Source organism: Candoia aspera, chromosome 4, assembly GCF_035149785.1.
Source record: "Candoia aspera isolate rCanAsp1 chromosome 4, rCanAsp1.hap2, whole genome shotgun sequence".
NCBI lineage: Eukaryota > Metazoa > Chordata > Lepidosauria > Squamata > Boidae > Candoia > Candoia aspera.
In genome coordinates this window covers 53,167,786-53,189,682 of record NC_086156.1, presented here as the reverse complement: position 1 = coordinate 53,189,682, position 21,897 = coordinate 53,167,786, and the positions used below count along the sequence as shown (strand labels likewise).

At 37.8% G+C, this 21,897-nt stretch overlaps 1 protein-coding gene across 1 annotated transcript in view; it reads left to right on the top strand.

Annotated features, from left to right (window-relative positions):
* Nucleotides 1–21,897, top strand: part of VPS41 (VPS41 subunit of HOPS complex) — a 126,879-nt gene that overhangs the window by 65,243 nt on the left and 39,739 nt on the right. Inside the window, exons 9-12 of the mRNA XM_063304157.1 lie at nt 6,784–6,903; nt 9,462–9,608; nt 10,855–10,921; nt 16,554–16,651. Of these exons, the coding sequence (XP_063160227.1) occupies nt 6,784–6,903; nt 9,462–9,608; nt 10,855–10,921; nt 16,554–16,651 (432 nt within the window). The remainder of the gene's footprint in view (nt 1–6,783; nt 6,904–9,461; nt 9,609–10,854; nt 10,922–16,553; nt 16,652–21,897) is intronic.

Here is a 21,897-nt window from a genome sequence, read left to right as displayed (position 1 = left end):
ACTCACAGAAGCAGCTTTTCCTTCTTTGTAGCTACCTCCCGTTGAGTTTAAATGTTCTCAGTATTGTGATAATGGCAACTCTAAACTACAGACAAGAGAAAGATGAACTAAATAAATTAACCAACTGCTTTTAAGATATATGCACTTCGTGGATAGCTGCCTCCATAGAGAGCTGTATGTTTCTGAAGTCTCAATGCAGCTGTATTATAAGGACACAAGAGAGATTTTATTCCAGTTTTTTAAAAACTCTGCTTCTTGCTGGTAAAGTAAGTGATAACTTCTCATCATTTGAGCCTATGGGTATAAGAGCTATTGCTAGTGGCATCAATGTTTTTGAAGCTATACTTTAAAACAGGAGCTTTATTTTATCAAAATGCTAAAGTTACATAGATACACATACACCGCGTCCATTCATAATCTTCACAACAGTCATGGATGTTTTATCTCCTATGCTGATGACCCCATAGAAGCCTTAGCAAACAGAGCCATTAAAAAACAAAAACAAAGAAAAGAGTCCCAGGCAACAAGAACAAAATGGTAACAAAGCTAATTGGAAATTCTTGGCTGATTCTAAGGGTATCTAGACTCAATTTGCAGCATGTGGTAATCTTGGCAAGGGATGTTGCAAGTAGGTATAGAGAAGAGAGTGGGTTTCTAATACCTAGCAGGAAAGTCCTATTACTAATAGTGCACTCCTGGCTGAAGGACTCTTGGACATACGGAACCTCAGGAGTGCACTGTTAAGTGTTATGAGATCATAGTCGGCGGAACCTTGAGACAATCAGAAACGGCTTGGTGTTTTCAGTGCACTTTGCAAGGAGAAGAAAAGAAATTGCAGCTGCTCTGCAATAAATATGTCCTAATTAAATCAAATACATTCCTAAGAAACAGTTTACAGCCTTTTACCATATAAGCTGACCTTAATTTCCATTGCCTTCACAAAGGCATCTTTTTTTCTATCTTTTTTTCCAAATAAGAATAGCTCTTCTCATTAATTTATAAAAACAATAGAACTTCGCAAATATTAGGGTTTGAATTCTTAAATAAATACACAAACCATTGGGAGAACTTTGCATTTAAAGTAGCTTGAAGAAACTGCAATACAAACATGAGTTCTATTTTTATTTTGGATTTCATTTTTTTAGTTGTGTATGATATTATACAAAAAAGGTAGAGTTGCATAATGTTATACGCAACTAAAAAAAAAAATATTCGATATTCTGAAACTAGATCCTTGCCTGGTATTTGTTCTCAAGGTATTTTACTTTGTATATGAGATACTGTACAGAATAAAATAAAACCTTTCAGATATTCCTATTAGATTGTGTTCAGATATTAAGAATTTAAAATTAGTATATTCTATAATAGTTTTTCCTTCCCTTGTTTCTTTTGTTCTTTTACTGAAAAGAAATAAATGATTCTAATCTGTAATTTAGCCAAATCTCCAAAAACATGTCCTCCAATACAGCATATATATATATATAAAGGTGTGTGTTTGTGTGTGTATACACACAGAGATATATTAAAATATATGAAGCATATTACTTACTATAGACCTGCCCACATTCTTGAATTAAATTGTACATCAGTGATTTTTTTTTGACTGCTGTATAAATAAAATGTAACTGAATAGGACTTGATTCTAGTCCATTTTTCTTAGTACTACTTCTCGTCTGTTCTGTGCAGTTTAACTACATTGGAATACATAGATTATTCCTGGCTTTTTCCCCTTATTAATTCTAATCTAATTCCTGAGATATAACTTGAACACTTCTTTGCTTGTACACTAATAGAAACTGGTTTAGAAGAAGAAAAGTAAACTATAGACCTGTTCTCTGGTGCTACCAGGCCTTTTTAAAAAAATTAAACGTGCTACTAGACACAAAATCTACAGTTTCAGGAACAAACATGGAATTCGAAAAAGAAACAGAGTTCAGCATAGCATCCAAGCAGTGCAAAAACTGCACCATGCTAGCTGGTTAAAAAGAGTAGCTGATGATCGACACTATGAAAGTAAAGCAAGTTCTAAGCTCTAAACTCTGGTGAAATATATCTATTTCTCCCAAATCCCCAGTACAAAAGATATCATATACAAACTATATCACCATCTCTACAAAATGTTCATCCAAGGTGAAGGAAAGAGTTGTAGTTCAGTTGAAACAGTTCCTGCTTTTTTATGTTTATTTTTTATGTTTATTCTTGTTCACCATTGTATTGTTTTATTGGGGGTTTTTAATGTTTTGCTTGTGAACTGTCCAGAGTTTTTGGAATTGGGGAGGTATATATTTAATAAATAATAATAACGTTCCAGATTTCATCTCTCTCTCCTCCAAATAAGGCTGGAAAAGACTGAAGATTAGATTATTGTTTAGCTCAGTATAATTTCGTATAAGGCAGCATCCTAAGTTCTGTTTCAAATATGGGGCCTTTTCTCCTGAGAAATCATGTGAAATTGTCAAATGTGTGAAAATCAGGGTGATGTGATACCCCCAAAAGAGAAGCAAATTGACCATTAACAGAAAAGAAAATGGACAGAAGTGTGTACTCTGCATGCGAATTATATACAGATCCTACCCTTCCCTGAAAAATGTTTCCCTGTGGATGTCTGTGACACAACTGCAGAGCTACTAAGTGCCCTTGAAATAATAATAACAATTCTGTTTTGCAGAGCACAGATACTCAGTTGCTTAATTCTCTTCTTTGTTCTTATTTTATAATAAAGTCTATTCATAATCTATTTAGTGAAAGGCATTAATTTAAGTTGATTTAATATCATTGAAATGAATTTATTTTTGCTGCATTCAATAGAACTCAAGTTCTGTTGATTTAATTTATGGTGTTTTAGCTAAATGGTGAAAACTAGGCAACTTCTTTTCCTTCAACAATGCATATATATGTTTTTATTTAAGTTATCAACTTTCCCCAGTCCAATTTACAGTGACTAATTCTAAACTTGGTTTCTGAAATATTTCAACTGAAATATTTGTCTTTTGGTACCACCTTGTGGCTGTGCATAAAATAGGCACTCACCATTTTTCTTAAGCATAAAATCAGATTAATAGTTGAATAATAGTTGTTTCATATAGGTTTCTGTGAGTTGAGCTTACTCATTCTCTGGCCATCCACTGGCCTTGATCCGGGGGCTGGAAGGGGTTTATGGTGTTTTTTTCCACGCTGTTTCCTCCACCACAATTTGCAAACTAGTCTGTCTTTAGCTATTGTAGCAAGAATTAGGTGAAAGCCTTCTTATGCTTATGAAATAAATGTGCTATGCCAATATTGCAAATTAGTCCTTCTTCCCCACTACCTTATTTAATATTAAAAAATATACCATATTTCATTGTAAAAATCCCAATGAGGAGCACTACATATTCAAGAAACATACGTTAGAATAAGTGTGCCTTTCAGTCAGTCTGGACTCCTGGCAACTGCATGGATAAGTCCTCACAGTTTTCCTGGTAACATTTTCGTAAGTAGTTTGCTGTTGTCTTCTTCCTAAAGCTGAGAGAGAGAGTGACTGGCCCAGAGTCAGTTAGCTGGCCTCTGTGCCTAAGGCAAATTGGAACAGATAGGACTCCCAGCTTCTAATCCAGTAGCTTTAACCACCACACCAAACTGGCTCTCACTGTCCTCTCAACTCTCAAGTTGGAATATTGTGGGTTAAATTCAGATTTAGTCATATTTTAGTAGACCTCATTGAAACAAACAGGACTTAACGTAATTGTATTTTGAGACATTAAGTTCAGTAGGGCTGTGCTAAGTGCAACTAGGTCTGAATTCAGTCTATAGATTATATTTAGTTCTAACACTTGTTTAAACACCTGACTTTAACTGTAGCTATACCAACATCTGCTGAATTTTGAGGGACCAGCTACAGCAATATGGGAGCATCAGAGATTGTAATAAATAAGAGGTTGAGTGAATACTGGGTGACCCATTCTGTGGTATCCTATAGCACTATTCATGCCATAGTTTAATATTCATGTATAACACTCAGACTCAAATGGATCCCTTTTCCTTTCCTGTCCTGAAGTGAAAGTTTTTGATTCTAGGCAAACTATTATAGTGTCATCTTGGTTTTACTGAAGTAAGCAACCTCCATATTGTGATTAACTATTCTATAATAATAATAATTTATTAAATTTATATGCTGTCTGACTCCTAGCGACTCTGGGTGTTGTTAAATTGTTAAAACAGTTGTTAAAACCTTTAAAAACAACAGTTCAAAAACCACAAAAACAGCACAAGACAAAAAAACAATGATGGCAAAGAAAAGAAACGCAGAGGGGAACAGAAAGGAAAAAAGGGGCATCAGCCCTCTCCAAGGGCCTGGGCAAAGACACAGAACTTCAAGGCCTTAAAAATACCAGTAGGGTTGGAACCATTCAAATTTCAGGGAGGGGACCTCATTCCAGAGGGCAGGCGCTGCTACAGAGAAGTCACACTTCCAGGGTCCCAATAAGTGGCATTATTTGATTGATGGAACCCAGAGTGCACCAATCCTGCCAGATCCAACTGGTCAGACAGATACTATGGAAGACAGGCAGTCCCTCAAGTAACCATACCTTATGCCATGTAGGACTTATAGATAGCAACCAGTACTGTCATGAGTACTGATGGCGAGCAGGAGGGGACCTCTATCCAGGGGGGAAAACGCATGCGTAGTACTGAGGAATTAAGTAGCCATTCAAAGAGACACAGATCAGACCCGCCTTAACTTTTGGGGTTTATCTGTCTGGGTTTTTCCCATGCTTCTTCAGTTTGTTAGGATTTTCTGTCTTATGTAGCAGTAATAAACACTAGAGACCTATTCCTCGTCTCGGCGTGATTCCTGACTGTCAGGACAAGTACCTTGAATCACATCTGGAAGCAAACTGGCAAGTAGTGCAGCTCATGAAGCAGAGATGTTACATGGGAATACCAAGGTATGCTCATCACTGCCCACACCACTGCATTCTGGACCAGCTGAAGCTTTCAGATGGACTTCAAGGGCAGCCCCATGTAGAGAACATTGCAATAGTCAAGACATGAGGTGACCAGGGCATGAGTGACTGCCTGAAGAGCCCACTGATCTAGGAAAGGACACAACTGGCACATCAGATGAAGCTGGGTAAAGCTTTCCTGGCCAGAGCTGCCAACTGCTCATTGAGCAGGAGCTGAGAGCCCAGGAAGACACTCAAATTATGCAACATCCTTGAATGGGGAAGTGCAATCCCATCCAAAGTCAGAGTTGTGATATCACCAGATCTGGGCAGTCCGAACACCCACAGCCATTTGGTCCTGGTAAGATTGAGTCAGAGATGGTTCCTCCCCATCCAAACCCACGTCCAGGCACTGGGACAGACCCTTGGCAGCCTCACTTGGCTGGCCCAGGGTCAAAAGATATAATTGGGTATCATCAACATACTGATGATACCAAACCGGTGGATGACCTCACCCAGCAGTTTCATGTAGATGTTGAAAAGGAGGGGAGAGGGAATAGAACCCTGAAGGACCCCACAAGTGAGGGGCCTAGGGAACAATCTCTCCCCGCCAACCAACACTGACTGGAACTGGCCCCAGAGAAAGAAAGATAACCACTGTAAAACAGTGCCCGCAACCCATGGAGCTAGCTCAGAAGGATACTGCGGTCAACAGTATCGAAAGCCACTGAGAGATCAAGGAGCACAAGGATGGATGCACCACCACCATCCCGGCTCCTCCACCATCAACAAGTGCAACCAAAGGTGTCTCACTACTAAATCCCAGTCCGAAACCTGACTGAAACATGTCTAGATAATCCGTTTCTTCCAGGGTCGTCCTCAGATGAAGACTGACCACCACCTCAACAACCTTTCCCAAGAAGGAAAGGTTGGAGATTGGTTTATAATTATCAAAAACTGTTGGATTCAAAGACCACTTCTTGAGGAGAGGGCATACCACTGTCTCTTTCAAGGCTGGGGGCACCACCCCCTCCATCAAAGAGGCCAATACTACTGCATGGACCAAACTGTGGGTCACCTCCCTGGCCGCTTTCACAACCCAGGAGGCACCCAGATCCTGTAAGCAAGTTGCCGAGCTGACAGCACAGAAAGCCCTGTTCATTTCCTCAGGAATCACCAGCTCATATAATGTAAGTTGCAGTTAATGCTATGGTTTATGAACCATAGAAATAGCAAGGGCCTATATTTAGTTAAAAAGTGAAGAGGAGGGTTCCAGTCTTCCCATGGTTGCACCATGAGAGGGGAAGAATGGAACCTGAGGACAAAATCATAATGACTGTATAGTGCAGTAGCAGGCAACCTGTAATCTTCACGTCGTTTTCTTGGCAGACTATAGAGCGGGGTGGTTTGCCATTGCCTTCCCCAGTTGTCACCTTCCCCAGCAAGCTGGGTGCTCATTTTACCGACCTCGGAAGGATGGAAGGCTGAGTCGACCTGAGCCGGCTTCCGCTGGGATCGAACTCGGGTCGAGGGGAGAGTTTCGGTTGCAATACTGCCACCTACCACTCTGCGCCACATGAGGCTCTTCTAGGGAGATTTTAGCTCTGGCAAACCATTCAAAAGCAAAAGTTTTGGATTAAATTTTTGTCTATCCTAGATTTAGTGTGCTAAAAGCTTAGACTTTTAGTTCTGCTTGTATTTCCTTGCCTATATTGGGGTCTTTCTTTTTTTACGGTTATTTGAAAACTGAACATATTTTTTCCTGCACTATTTATTGTTCTCATGAAAAGATATGTATTTACCCATTTATATTCATATGTTACCAGAAAAGCCCACCACTTTTTATTACACTTGTACCTAGTTACTGTTATTTGAAAAGAATTGGATGAATAGATGGAAGCATTCTATTTTACATGAAGGAGAGGGACCTATAAGAAATGTGAAATGGAGAGGAAACCTGATTGCTTGGGCCAACAATATGGTGAGTATTGCTAGACTGATAGTGTACTTTTTTGGTGTCATTGCCTTGATCCGTCTTAAAGTGTCTTCATGTGTGTGAGCATGTGCGTAAGAGAAATACTACATATTTATATATTAAACACAGAAGGCAGAACTTGTCCAAGACAAATTGTTACCATGTAGCCATTCAGGGAATGTTTAGAAATTTAATTTGCAAAGGATTGCAGAATTAGCTCTTATTTAGGGTTCTTCAGCCAAAAAACATGGTAGATTGCTCTGTGAACAAGAACTGTTAACTCACTGTCTATGGCCCATATGAAGTCTTAAATATCTCTCTTATCCTCAGCCATGGTCTTAATGTAATTCTTGCTTTTGGTTAGTAGGAAAAGACTCAGAGTGTAAGTCTGTAGAATAACTCTCCATACCAAAGTTCAGAAAGAAGTGTGTTTCTGCCAAACAGAGACATTTTTATTCCAGTCTGACCCATAAGTGGGCAGTAGCCCACTCCTCTTTTGTGGGAATCATAGTATTGTCATATTCCCTCACTATTTTTCTCAAAATCAGTGCACTTTCTTTAAAGGCAGGACTGGGAACCCATACCTTCCTAATTTAATTTAATTTAATTTAATTTAATTTAATAATTTAATTTAATTTAATTTAATTTAATTTAATTTAATTAATTTAATTAATTTAATTTAATAATTTTTATTCTGCCTTTATTATTTTTATAAATAACTCAAGGTGGCAAACATACCTAATATTCCTTCCTCCTCCCATTTTCCCTACAACAGCAACCCTGTGAGGTGAGTTGGGCTGAGAGAAAGTGACTGGCCCAAGGTCACCCAGCTGGCTTTCGTGCCTAAGGTGGGACTAGAACTCTCAGTCTCCTGGTTTCTAGCCCAGCACCTTAACCACTAGACCAAACTTTAATATTGTACTCCAAATCCCCTCACTCTCCAGCTGGCATAATCAATGGTGAAGGTTTCTGGGAACTGTAGTTAAACATTTAAAGGGCCTAAGATGTGCAACCCCCCAAAATCACTATGTATAATGACCTTTCAAATATTATATCTTCTTATAGTGTTCAGCCATCTGTAAGGCAGGTAAATGTTCTGTAAAATTTGAGGAAAGAAGGTTTCCCCCCTGCCCACATTAAAAAAGTTTTGGAGCAGCTCTATAGACTTTTCCCATTAAGAGACACAAATTGTGTACTCCTACTTTAGACATTTCTACTTTGACTTTGGCAATCATTGTTAAGACAGTGGAGCACCTTGCCAGTGCAAGCTTCTTCTCCTGAGAGGAAGAAGTTGTAGCATTCAGTTCTCTATACTTTGATTTGAAATGCTGGTCAAAGTAGAGCACATCATTCAAATAATTTACAGTTTTATACCTTCAAAAGTAGAAGCAGTTTTACAGTGAGTGGCTTAAGGTATTTCATCTCTTGGCCATAACCACATTGTGCTCAGTTCCCAGAGCAGAATGCATGATGTTTGTGTAATTGTATTCAATATTATAATTACAGCAGGACTAAGTTCACAATAGCTGCATATCAAAGGTATGAGTGTTGGGAGAATGCAGTAACCCACAACAAAATAACAGTTGCATCAAGGAACAGTAATTGAAAAAAAAAATATGTTGAGAAAAGCTATACTGATCATATTTTGGTTGTTCAGTTTTTATAGAAAAGCTGGAATATAACCAGAATATTGTAGAAAGGTTCAAGGTACACATATAAATTGAACTGGTAATATCTACACATACGTATTTAACATTAGTATGAGGCTATCAGTAAAATTAAAATCTTAATTCACTTGATAAGTTGGATGGATAGAAGGAAGATGGATGGATGGAGAGAGAGAGAGAGATCAGGCCTTCCTTTGACTTATGCCTTCCATGTAGCCTTCTCAACCTTTGATGAATATCCCATATCACCTCTGAAAGGAGGCCACTCTTCAACTGTCATATCTTCTCCCTGCATGTACTTGAGACTATTTGCTATAACTGTGTCACTGTGAAGAAAGTGGCTGGGATAAGTATCTTAAGAATTTGTAATCATTTTTCTTAGCAGAGGCAAAGCTAACTTCAGGGAGGAAATTAGCTTCTGAACAACAGGTTTAGGAGACAGCAAAAGTTAATTCTCACAATTTAATTTTAGAAACACAGAACACAGAAAGAACACAGAAAAATAAACCTTTTTATGTGTTTTGTAAGCCATATCACACCTTTGTAGTATTTCTTATAGAATAAGAAATACAAAAAAGAATGATCTGTGTGCATGGATATTTCTATGTATATGTAAGTTCTGATTGTAAATTGTGCCAGCAAAAATTAAGTTGTCACTGCTGACTTGCTTCCTATGTTTACTCAAATATTTTAAGAGCTTGTTGCAGAAAAGAATTCACATTAGCCGTTTTGCTGCCAACTGCTTCCAGTTTCATGTGCCTGTTCACCAAGATCTTTTCCATGCCTCTAGTAGGATTGTGCTGCCACCTTGCTATAACCTGTGATATTATACTTCTGGACTATGGTTTGTATATAAGGTGTCACACAGAATTCTCTTGCTGTGTATTAAACTTCCAGGGCGTGAAGATATTCGACGTGATTGCTAAGCAAAGAATCACCAACGTGCCCCGAGACGATATAAGCCTTCGTCCTGATATGTATCCCTGCAGCCTTTGCTGGAAAGATAATTTAACACTGATTATTGGCTGGGGAAATTCAGTAAAGGTACAATTACCTGTCTTTGTAATAAATGCTCGCTGCTATCACAGACAAACAGAGGATTATTTCTGAAAAGCGAAGGCGATAGGGGGAAAAAAAAAGAAGGGAATTTGATTTGACTACTGTGCGGAGAACTCCTGCTGCCATAGAAATGTCATTGGGCTGACCTTCATAAGGAGGAATAATGACAAATGCTTAGACAGATTTCTCTAAGCGTGTGCAGTAGGCAAGACTGTGGGATGATCTTCCTCCTTTGTCTTCCAGCAGTGTGCTTTGAGAGCTGCTAAGAGAATTGTGAGTTTCATTAACTGCTTAGGCTAGGAAGGAAGTACATAAGCTGAATGTTTTGTCAACTATTTTCCATCAGGCTTAACTTTAGTGAGTAATGAATCCTGGGATGTTGAACGCATGTTTTCTCAGAGAGGATAAGGGGAGGGGGGACAAAACAGTTTTCTGCCAAACAGTTATCCTTCATTTCTAATCAGAAGGCAGAAAGGAATGCAAAATGAGCTGAAGGAGTTTATTTAGAAGCCATTTTTTTTAAGTTGACAGTGTTTTTTAGACAGGACTTCTAACTTTTGCTTCCTGGAAGTAAACACCATTGAATACAACGGCACTTGAATAGACACTATAGGATTGCATTGTAAGAAATGTTTAGTAAAGCTTTGGAAGTTGTATGATGCTGTGTGTATAAAAATGCGTATTTTCTGGACCAACAAAAACATATACAGTATTCATGTGAACCTAAACAAAACAGTGCTAAAAACAATGAGAAAAATTATTTTGTAGCAAAAATAAAAATAAGTAACAAAGAGTCCATTGGAACATTACCAAAGCTATGGCCTCACCACTCTCCATAGACAAGCATCTTTCTTTCCTTGGATGCATTCTACAGAAGGGCAAGCTGCATAAATTTGGTAGGCTTCAAAGTGATAAAAGAATTTTCGTTGGTTTTGCCACTACAGCCTGACATAGTTGCTCATCTGACATCTGTAAAAGCAATGATACTAAACTTAATGTTATACCTGAAATTAAAACAAGGTCAAATTGTTCCAGAATGACATTGTTTTCTGGGACATTTATGTGTTTTATGTGTAGCTCCTTCAGCATCTGTCTCTTAAATCGTAATATTTACTGAAAGTATAATCTTGACATGAACTGTGATTAGGCACCTTTGCCAACACATCAGAATGAACTCACAATATCTTCTAAAGAAAGTAATCATAATTAATATAATGATTTTCTTCTATAGATATGCTCAGTGAAAGAACGGCATGCCAGTGAAATGCGGGATCTACCTAGTCGTTATGTGGAAATAGGTACGAATGTAACATTTTTGTGAGTAAAATAATAGTTTTCACAATTAAACATTCAAAATCACATTAAAGTTTCCCTCATTTTAAAAAGGGCTTTACTTGCAGCAGTATATATTTAGTGCATTCAAAGCATTTCAGGCATGATTCAGTAGATAACCTGTTACTAGAAATTGGTAGTCCATTCTTACAGATGTGAAAACCAGTTTACATAACCAAAGTACAGGATATGGATGAAGATGCATGTTCTCTTAATCATATATGAGGCTAAATCAGAAATTATAGTGCCATATAATATGTGGGTATTTTCATTGTTATGAATGCATAAGAAAATATTTGGGTATGTGCAGCGTCCTTCCGAATGCTGCAGTATAGCCTTTAGAACAAGAAGAGATGATGGATGTTATTCAAACATTCTTCAAGCACACCAAACCAAAGAGTGTTTTGTCATAAATCTGCCCAGGCACATATTGTAAGAGTGGAGTATTGGGGAGACAGCTTCTTTATCTTCCCTCTCCCAGCCCACATTCTTCCTTATATATTTGAGGATCAGTGCTTTATCTCACTTAGCTACTAACAATCTGTTTGAGATTTCCCATTCTGGTTTCAGATCACAGAACTCTAGCTCTGCTGATTGCTCTGAACATCACTCCTTTAAACATGGGTTGGGTAAGGATGAAAGGAGATTGTCATTTATCCATGTCTTAATAGCGATTACAATATCATTTGATGCCATTACGGGGCATCTTCTTAAAGATTTTATACCATAAAGGCATAATGCTTTAGATTTATGGTAGTGTAAGCATTTATTTTCAGGCAGTTAATGAAAGTGGTGGATTTCATTTAATAGTATAGGACAGTATAGGATTTTGTTATCTATAGTATAGCCTGTAAAGCATGTTATCAGCTAGTTCACACAATACATGAGTTTGTAAGGAGCACGCTAGATTGAATGAGACTTTTTGTTAGGTATGTCATCAGTAAACCCAGTCCCTCCATTTGTTCAGTCTCTGGATAACTAATTTTGCATTGCAGTTGTTTAATGCATAATTATATGAGTAGCTTACCACAAACATATATAATGAAATGGACCTGATCACAATACTTTGCATGAATGGTAAATGGGCCCCAATACTGTAAATTTTCCCTTTGGGTGTTGGAGTGGGGAAGTGGAACATTGGTGCCACAGGCCAGTGCTTGCCAGTTTTACAAATGATGATAAATTATATGTAAGATTGATTTCAGCAGCACAGTGCTTCCTTGACTAAAGAGCACATGACAAGCAAACCCTCAAGTGCTCATTTACTCTAAATTGACCTTGCTAGCATTGGAGTAAATTTTGTATTTCCCCTCTTCTATGTTGGGATACTTAGAGTAAGCCAAAGTCTACTTATAATACTTCGTCCCATGTAAAAGTTGCCATGAAATATTCTCATTCTCTCTCTCTCTCTCTCTCTCTCTCTCACTCACTCACTCACTCACTAATGGATTGCATGAGCATAGCATAGCATATTTATGTGTGAATATAATCATATATAAGCCTTAATTTGTGCAAAATATTCTGTGGGTGAAGAAGATCACATCAGGGATCTAAGGACTGATTTTGTGTCCTTCACTTGAGGAGCTGACTGTAGGCTGCCCTCCAGTCATAAGATCTATTTGTGTAGGTGCCTGTGATGGTGGCTCTTTATTTGTTCATTTACTAGGATTTATATGCTGTTCCAATAAAAAAAAATGACTCTATGCACAATACAATCCACAATACAATAATCAGATTAAAAAGTAGAATTAAGGCAACAGTCACCTATTGCCAAAGGAAAATGAAAATATATAAGATAAAAAATAAAACCACAGTCACTCCTAATCCCCCACACTCCTTGGCACCACTTCTTCAGGAAACATTTGTATATCCAAAGGCCCTTCAGCAGAGACAGGTCTTAATTGCTTCCTGAAACAAAGGGGAGAAAGAAGCTGCCCTTATCTCTAGGGGGTGGGAATGACACACTGCTCCAAAGAAAAGGCTCACTCGCAGAGTCCCTCATGTCAACATTCCCTAGGAGTTGGGCAGATTCCACCTGGGAAAGACAGTCCCTCAGATATCCAGTTCATGAGCCAAGAAGTTCTTTAAGGTAATGGCCACCACCTTGAATTGTGTTTCTCATGCACCTAGAAACTGCTGCAGCTCTGGAAGTAGTGGTATTACATGGGCAAACTGACTGGAGCCCGTCACTTCTCTTGTGCGGTTGAATATAACTTCCAGAACTAGTTTCCTAAATAGAAGAGATTATTTTGTAGACCAGTTTCCACCTATATACTGTAGATGGTGTTCCTGCTTCCTTTTTATTTCTGAGTGTATGCTTTAAAAATCCAGAAGCAGATATATTTATATTTATTAAAAAGACAGTTAAAGTGCTTCCTTTCGTAGGAGCTTTATGAAGCCAAAAAAAAAAACCAAACCAACCCCCCATTATTTGCTATAATTTCTACTAAGAAAGTGGTCATATTAGGAAATATTTGATTATTAGATTCTATTAGGAAATGTCTTTATTATATTGTTTTACTGTGATACTGGTTTATATCATATATAATGTTTTATCTATCTGTCTATGCTTAACTGTAATATATACTAAGTATAAACACTACTACACTGCACAAAATTTATAAATGGCTCAGCCCAGCCCAGCCCAGCCCAGCCCTACAGTTCAAATGAGTGGAATGTTCCAGAACGAGAACTACTTTCCACAGGTCAGAAAAGATAGCTCCAGTGTGCCCGTAATATTTCTAAACACAGAATAAATGCACTCCTGAATGCTTTGATTTTATGAGTCCATGAACCTTTTGACAAGGTGATAAACCTTCTAGTGATCTATGAATTGTTTTCCTTGAAATTTTGTTTGTGAAGGAAATGTTCTAAAGATAGGTATTGTACCTTCATAAGGTGCCTTATGATCACCCAATAGTAATTTCTAGGAGAATGATTTATTCGGTAGATGTACTGTATGTCCTGCCTTTCCATCAGGAGCTTAAGGTAGCATAAATAGCACTCTGGTTTTTTCCCGCAATAACCACCCTGAAAAACAGGTTGAAGTATGACTGCCCCAAAGTCACCCAGTGAGCTTCCATGGTTGAGGGTGGTCTTGAATCTGGGATTTCACTGTCTTAGTCCAATCTATCAACCACTACATTATACTGATGTAGGAAATGTGATTGCATTCCAACTATTCCTGCTTATTAAATTGACTGGAAAAAACCTACTGCTGGGTTTTATGTCTTTATAGGCTCCCTAGTACAGTCCTTTTATAACATTCAGGAAACTAGGCTGTATTTGAACTTGCTATGAGAGTGTGTTGGGGAGGGGGGAGGGGGGAGGGGAATGTCATTCCCTATATCTGGATAGATGGTTTCTGTCAGATCCCTGTGTATCCAGTCTTTGCAGGGCATTACTTTTGTTAAGGGATTTCTGCAAGACAGAGGCAGACTGAATCCCTAAATCCAGCCAGCTGCCTCCTGCAGCATCTGACAGTCTAACACAATAACTAATAACTCCAACTTAAAGTTAACCATTGCACTTGAATTGTGTTTCTCATGCAGCTCAAGTCTGACATCATATAAATGTATTTTATACTGACTTACTGCTGTGTGCACGGGGAAAAACCCTGAACACTCGCCTTTTAGGTTTTATTATCTCTTGAGCACAGTATTAAAAAAATACCGTTTCCTTGCTTTCCAGTTCTGAAGTTACTACAGAAGTTTTCATGAGACAGTAAATTTATTTTGACTGGTATTAGAAGATTATGTTGAATTTATGTCTACAAGTATATAAAAATCAAATCTGACTAGTTGTGATACTGAAGAGATTGTGTGAGGTGTCCTTTCATTTAGGAAAAATCCAATTATACCCTCTTTTTGGCTCTCATTTTGTTTCTTATTCCTGTTCATTTAATGTCCTTCTTTTTAATTTGTCATTAAAAAGTTGTAGCAGAAATGTAACTTGACAAGGGATACATGTTTCCTAATTGAGTGGATTATGTGGGCTCTGTTCTAATGATTGCAGTAAAATCCCAATTGGAAACTTTATATAGTAATGTTATAATCTGAACTTGACTATTTTGTTAATTAAAAGTAAAGGCACTGCCCTACCACCACCATTTCTACTCCCACTCACTCTAAAGGACTTCAAAGCCAGTCTATGATTATATCCATTTCTGCTGACCTCTGCAGGCAGAAAGCATATGAGCCAGCCACTCCTTATCCTCTTTCTCTCTTCGCTGACTAGTAGGAGAGTGCAGAGAATGTTGTTTAATCAGCACTCCAACTCTGGGGCCGGGGCAAATCATGGAGTAATTGTAATCTCATCATTCCTATTCCATACAAAACGGAATGACAATGAATTGTTAATGCACCTCCATGAGAGGAAGCTGCAAAGTTTCCAAGCCATCTTTCATCTATTGCATTTAACAGCCCCTATAAACGGTGACAATTAAGGGATAGCATGTCAGATATTTGGCATCAGGCTCTTTTTCCAATAGCTGTAACCATGGCTGCTTATTGCTCAGTGTCTAGAATAGCAGAAAGTGGGAGAAACTTGACAATGAATAGGATGCTGAAGTTCACAAGGGCAGAGACATTGCTTTGAGACTAGAAGCTGGGAGTTGAATTAAAGCAAAAAATGCCCACTAATGGAGAAACTGACTGTCCATAAATTCTACAGAGCTATAGCATTACAAAAACACCCTCAAAACCTTAAAACCAATAGAAGTGTGATGACACAAAACCAGAGCTGATTCTGTTCCAGTGCCCAACTCTTGTGTGGAAAGGCCTTAAATTCTTCATATTTGTTGTTGCAGAACGACCTTTTGACATAATCCATCACTAATACAGATATAACAACCACATACAGAGAGTTCCTGTGAAATTCAGTAAAGCCCATGCTCCTCCTCCTATTTTCTTTCCATGGAGCTATGTGGTAACATCTTGCATTACTGCAGCTTTCCCCAGATGGTGCTGTAACTTTTGCTTTAATTGTTGTCTTTGCAGTCTGGGGATGATAGAAACCCAACACATTTGAAAGGTACTAGATTGGGAAACGCTGCACTACAAAACCCAAAAGTCTGGGTTCCCATATCTAAATCAGTATGTCTTCCCTATTCAAGACAAATTGTGTTGCAGAATTGTGAGATTTTGTCCTATTCTGTATATTCATATAAACAGTTTGCGAAGTGGCTGCAGTAGCCTAAACATTCTTGGTAATCCCAGGATGATGATCCATATTGAACTGCTTAGTCTCCAAAATAGATGCTTCACATTTCACAGTGCCTTGGATTACTACCTTGTGTGTAACTGGAGGTTGAAATCACTCTTGGGTATACACAGATATAATATGCACCTTGTTCCACCACAAAAATTAAAGTTGATTAACATAAGAATTATGTGCAAAAAAACTTGTCAAATTATAGAGGTTAATTTATAAAAGAAAAATTAAATGTATGTTGACCTGTCTCTCAGGAAAGTTATTATTAATGAGATTGACTTCACTTGCATACTGGAATGTCCGTATGATATTGTTTCATCATGGAAACACAATCGGTAATTTGGATTAATAGTAAAGCCTGTTGTTTCTTTTTTGTCTGCTGCTCAGTGTCCCAGTTCAACACTGAATTTTTTATCAGTGGGATTGCACCACTCTGTGACCAGCTTGTCGTACTTTCATTTGTAAAGGAGATTTCAGAGAAAATGGTAAGTGATATGATATATATGCAAATAAGTAAAGAGAGTGGAACTCAACCTCTGGTGACTACATGGATTAGTCCATTGAGTTGTCTTGGCAGTTACATGGGTTCCATCTTCTTCTAGATTTTTTTTATATTTTTAATTTGCCAGTCTAACCTAGGCTTGGGATTTTCTGGTGGTCTCCCATCTAAGCTTTAATCAGGCTAGACCTGCTTACATTTGGGGACCTGATGGTGGGGTGGAATCAGTCAAGGTCAAATAGATACTGCCTTCTGCTGTGACATAAGTAAACATTTTTTAAAAAAAAATACATTTGGGTTTTGGGAAAAAGGTTCATTTACACAATATAGCTTTCACATATTGTTATATGTAGTAAAGTACAGTAACGGACGCGGTGGCGCTGCGGGTTAAACCGCTGAGCTGCCGATCGGAAGGTCGGCGGTTCGAAACCGCGCGGCGGGGTGAGCTCCCGTTGCTCGTCCCAGCTCCTGCACACCAAGCAGTTCGAAAACATGCAAATGTGAGTAGATTAATTGGTACCGCTTCGGCGGGAAGGTAACGGCGTTCCGTGAGTCATGCCGGCCAGATGACCACGGACGGGTCCTTAGGGACAACGCCGGCTCCAAGGCTTAGAAACGGAGATGAGCACCGCCCCCTAGAGTCGGACACGACTGGACTTTACGTCAAGGGAAACCTTTACCTTTACCTACAGTAACGGAAATAATTTGGATCCGAAAAGGTATGACATCATATTAATCAATTATGAATTTTGAGTACCATAGCAATTAGCTAAGTGTACTTAGACATGTGGGTAACTGACATATGTGAAATATTTCCTGAAGTATTCATAGTTTTAAATATTTTAAAATATGTCACATAGGTGCCAAAACAGTATTCTGTTTGTGTTTATGTTCTGGGTATTCCAGTTCCCTTTCTATGTCTCCATATACTCTTGAATTTCTAATTTAATGTATCACATCAGCAGTTACGAATAACTATTGCAGGCATGTCATTAAAAACATATCAAATCTTCTGCTGCTTGCAGAGATTATGATGTACTTGTAGCTGCCAGTCCAGATGTCAACAGTGAAGATCTTGCCATTCTGTTTTTTTTTAGCAAACAATTTTAAAAATCACCATTTGATTATGTTGATTGATCTAAGATATATACTCCACACTGGTTCTCAAAGAGATGGATTTCCTTGCTATATATTTGGATTCCCCAAAAATTTTAAATAGCAGGACCATCATTATCCAACTCGATTTTGCTATTAACTGCCATATCTCCCTATTTTATAAGATAGCAATAGAGAATTCATAATTTCCAAAGATTTTGGATCCTAGTATTTTCCAAGTTAAAAGGAGTGCTAGATATTCTAAGTCCAAAAACTTGAGGCACTTAGATGATCAACAGAAGGAGAAGAGAGAAGGTACACATTTTGGTATAAAAATAAATCTGGAAATTAAAACCTCCTTCCCTGACAAGTGAAGCTTGTTAGGGGAAAAGTGAGGGAGGGAGTTTTCCCCAAACCTCTAGATAATAATGATGATGATGATTATATCCGTTCAATTGTGTCCAATTCACAGCAATTCTATGGACCAGCTTTCTCCACTCTTTCCTATCTTGTATAGCTTCTTTTAGTTCTTTTATGCTCTAGCTGGTGTCGGCTTTTATAGTGTCTAGCCACTGTGTTTTTTGGCAGCCTTGTTTCCTTTTACCACTGACCATTCTGAGCATAACTGACTTTTCCAGCAAGTTTGATCTCATGACATGACCGAAATAAGTAAGGTGGAGTTTTGTGATTTTGCCCACCAGTGATATGTCTGATTTATACATTCTAGTACTTGCTTATTTGTCACCTTTGCTGACCAAGGAATGCGCAGGAGCCTTCTCCAACACCACAGCTCAAACAAGTTGATTTTCCTCCTGTCTAGTTTTTTCATGGTCCAGCTTTCGCAACCATGGGTACAGTAGCTATAGGAAACACAATAGTGCGGGCTAATCTGCATTTAGTTGCCAGGCTGACGTCCTTGCTTTTCCATACTCGATTCATGCTCATAATTGCTGTGCATACATTAAATTTCTGAAATTATTCGTTTAGGAATATAAACATGAATATCATGGATGTTATTTTTGTGCGAAAACATTAATTTTTAAAGTATTAATTTTACCCCAGATGCTCAAAAAATGATGTTGATGTATCTAAGTTAGTTGCTATTTCTAATAAAATGTAATTTCAGCTTAATATTAGGTAATGCAAGTTATTGCCTCTAGACACCATTGAACCTGTCGAGAAAAACCTGATTTTAAAAAACATAATTACCCCTGAAGGCAAAAAGTCAGATTTACAGAAATTCATTCTGAGAAAAAGCTCCAAAGGCAGCAATAATTTGGGGCTTCTGGTAGGAACATAGTGTTCTGAACAGCTGTGCCTCAAGCTCTGCAGGCAGATCTGACAACGTGGCATTGTCAACATTTTTATGGGCTCAGGCAGGCTTTTCCTGAAACCCTGGAGCGATTTCATGGACAGAAATCACTCGGAATTATCCCATCTGTACTCCAGAACGGTGTCTTGCAGCCAGAGGTTCACAAACAGTGTTAGCACTAATCGGGTAAGAGATGCCGGGAGGCTGGAACGTCATAATTTCCAAACTGCGCTGTAGCCTTAAAGGGACACTAAGACTGCCCACCCCATTTCTAAACCACTCAATTTATATATATTTCTTAAGTTTATGTACCCCAAGAGAGGCTTTCTACAGCAAGGAAAAGCGATCTCTCTTGGTGCTTATTGTTATTTTTGAGATTTTTAAAAATCTTTTTAAGTTTTGGCTTGTCTTTCCATTTAAATACTCAGGAGGATTGAGAATAAATAAGTGCTTCCCTGTTATTATTTTTGTACTGAATTTGAAGAATTTAATATTTTCCTACACATTGAATGTGCTGTTTTGAACCTTCAGCTTTCTTTTGCCACTTCCTCTGGGAAGCTGCCCCCCTTTTTTCTTTTTCTTTTCTTTTTGTAGTTTTTTTTTTCTTTTTCTTTTTGTAGTTTTTCGCTTTTTTGTAGTTTTTATCTTTGCTTTAAACTTAATAAAATTCTTATTAAAAAAAGGCAGCAATAATTTTGGTATGAAGAAATCAGATTTCTCAAAAATTTCATGTATGATGCTAAACAGGATACTTCATACTGCTTACTTCTATGTGTGAAACATGAATTTTACTGTTCTCAATAATTATACATACTGAGGATTCCTGATGCCAAATCAAACAATAAGGGAAGAGGGGCTAAACAAGATCTTATTAGTACCAATTTATTTTAATTTTGTTTTCTTTGAGGATAGGGTAGAGTAAAAATAACCAGTAACACATGTTTAAAATCTTCCAAGGAACAAGTTTTGAAAGATTTAAAAAATGTGAACTGCTTAGCAAAATGATACTGAAGACATCATTTACATCTACTGAAATAATTACAACAGAGTCCACTTTAATATTAACTACATTCAGGATGCAATTTCGCACCCACAAACTTTCCAGACTATGGCAACTAAAGTCAAATCAATGGTTTTCTCAATCTGTAGCAAAGAGTAAATAAAATGTGTATGAGTAATCAGCATGTCTTCATCCTTTTTTCTGTCCATAAATTTTCAGTACCCCATGCAGATTTTTGGGAGGCAGGGGAAATGCTGAAGACAAATGAGAGCAGGATCTCATTCATATCAAATGCTTAAGCATTTGAAGAAAGAGGGGTAAATGCTCAGTGACAGCAAAAAGGGACTGAGGAACAGGATCTGGAGAGCCTGAGGCTCAATTGGTGCAGAGTCCGATAGGTGCACAATAATGCAGAATGCTGAACTGGGATTAAAGCTGGATTGAGGATGACTGTCCTGACTTTGCACTTTCTCCTAAATAAAGTCTGTCAAGATAACTGTTCTCAAATGATTATAGGCACAGTGAGGGACATGAAGAGAAGAATTATTTGATATTCTGGTCTCAGTTGAAAATGACTAGGCAGAGAAAATATTGAATCACTAGTATTTCTCAGGAGAGAATCTCCAAAGTCTTCATGACACAGTTGCTTTCACTACAAAATGAAACAGAAGGAGAAAAGAAGAGGGAAAACCCATGAAGTTTAGCATTATTCTTCTCATCTCCTTGATAGTGAACTGGCATTAGACAGTCATTGCTATAGTAACCTTGAACTGGGTGCACACTGTTGCTAGGCAATGAAACACTGTTGACTCAAGGTAACACTCATCTACTGAAATCAATAGGGTCTGCTTCAAGCAGGATGGCCAGATTATTATTTTTTTATTATTTTAAAGAACGGAACAAAGGTGCTGCTGCATTTTTCCCCAGGAGAATTAATGCTGTAGGTCCTTTCTGTGACTCTCAGAAAAAAATCAAGCTACTAAGTGAAGGAGAGGTTGAATCCTATAAGTGAAAGTGGGAATGAAATAATGTACACTTGATTTGGTGTGTAAGGAGTTTGGCCCTTCATGGGTCACCTTTTTTACAAGTTGATGTTGCCTTTGTTGCATGGTATATACATTTTAGTAACATCTAGTGAGCTTACAGCTGTATAATACACCCTTTTTTTTGTACAATTAGTCTAAATTCCTCCTCATGAAGATTCCAAATCCATAAATACTGGGGGTCTAAACTGTATTTAATATTCATGTTGTGAAGCTCCATTGGAAATAAATTAGGTAAAACTAATATATATTTCCATGGAAAAATTATCTTAAGAATACACTGGAGGGATAGCCTTGCTATATTCTGCTGCAGTGAAAACAGCAGAATCGTGGAGCACTTAAAATTTAGCACTTGTAGCACTTTATTATCACATAAGCTTTTGTGAATTTAAATCCACCTCATCAGATTCAGGGAATATTGTTCTGGGAAAAGAGTATTATATATGAACAACCATTGTGCAGTGACAGTGTTCATTGGGTAGGATGGGAAATAATTAAAGATTATAAACTGAGAAAATTGAATGGATAGTTGCCATTAAGAAACTCTTATGGGTATCATAGGAACATTCTTACATTGTTCATGTGATTAACACTTTTAATAGAAAACACGGTTTTATTTTATCTGTGAGAAATAGTGTTAAACCCCCTAATGAAACCTAGCTCAACTATTTGACAAAGACAATTGCCTTTATACTTTCTCAAGGATGGCCATCTTGAGGGTAGTAATTACAAGAGCTGAAATGTTTGGCCAGTAGTTTTTGGATATTGCCATTTTTGAAATC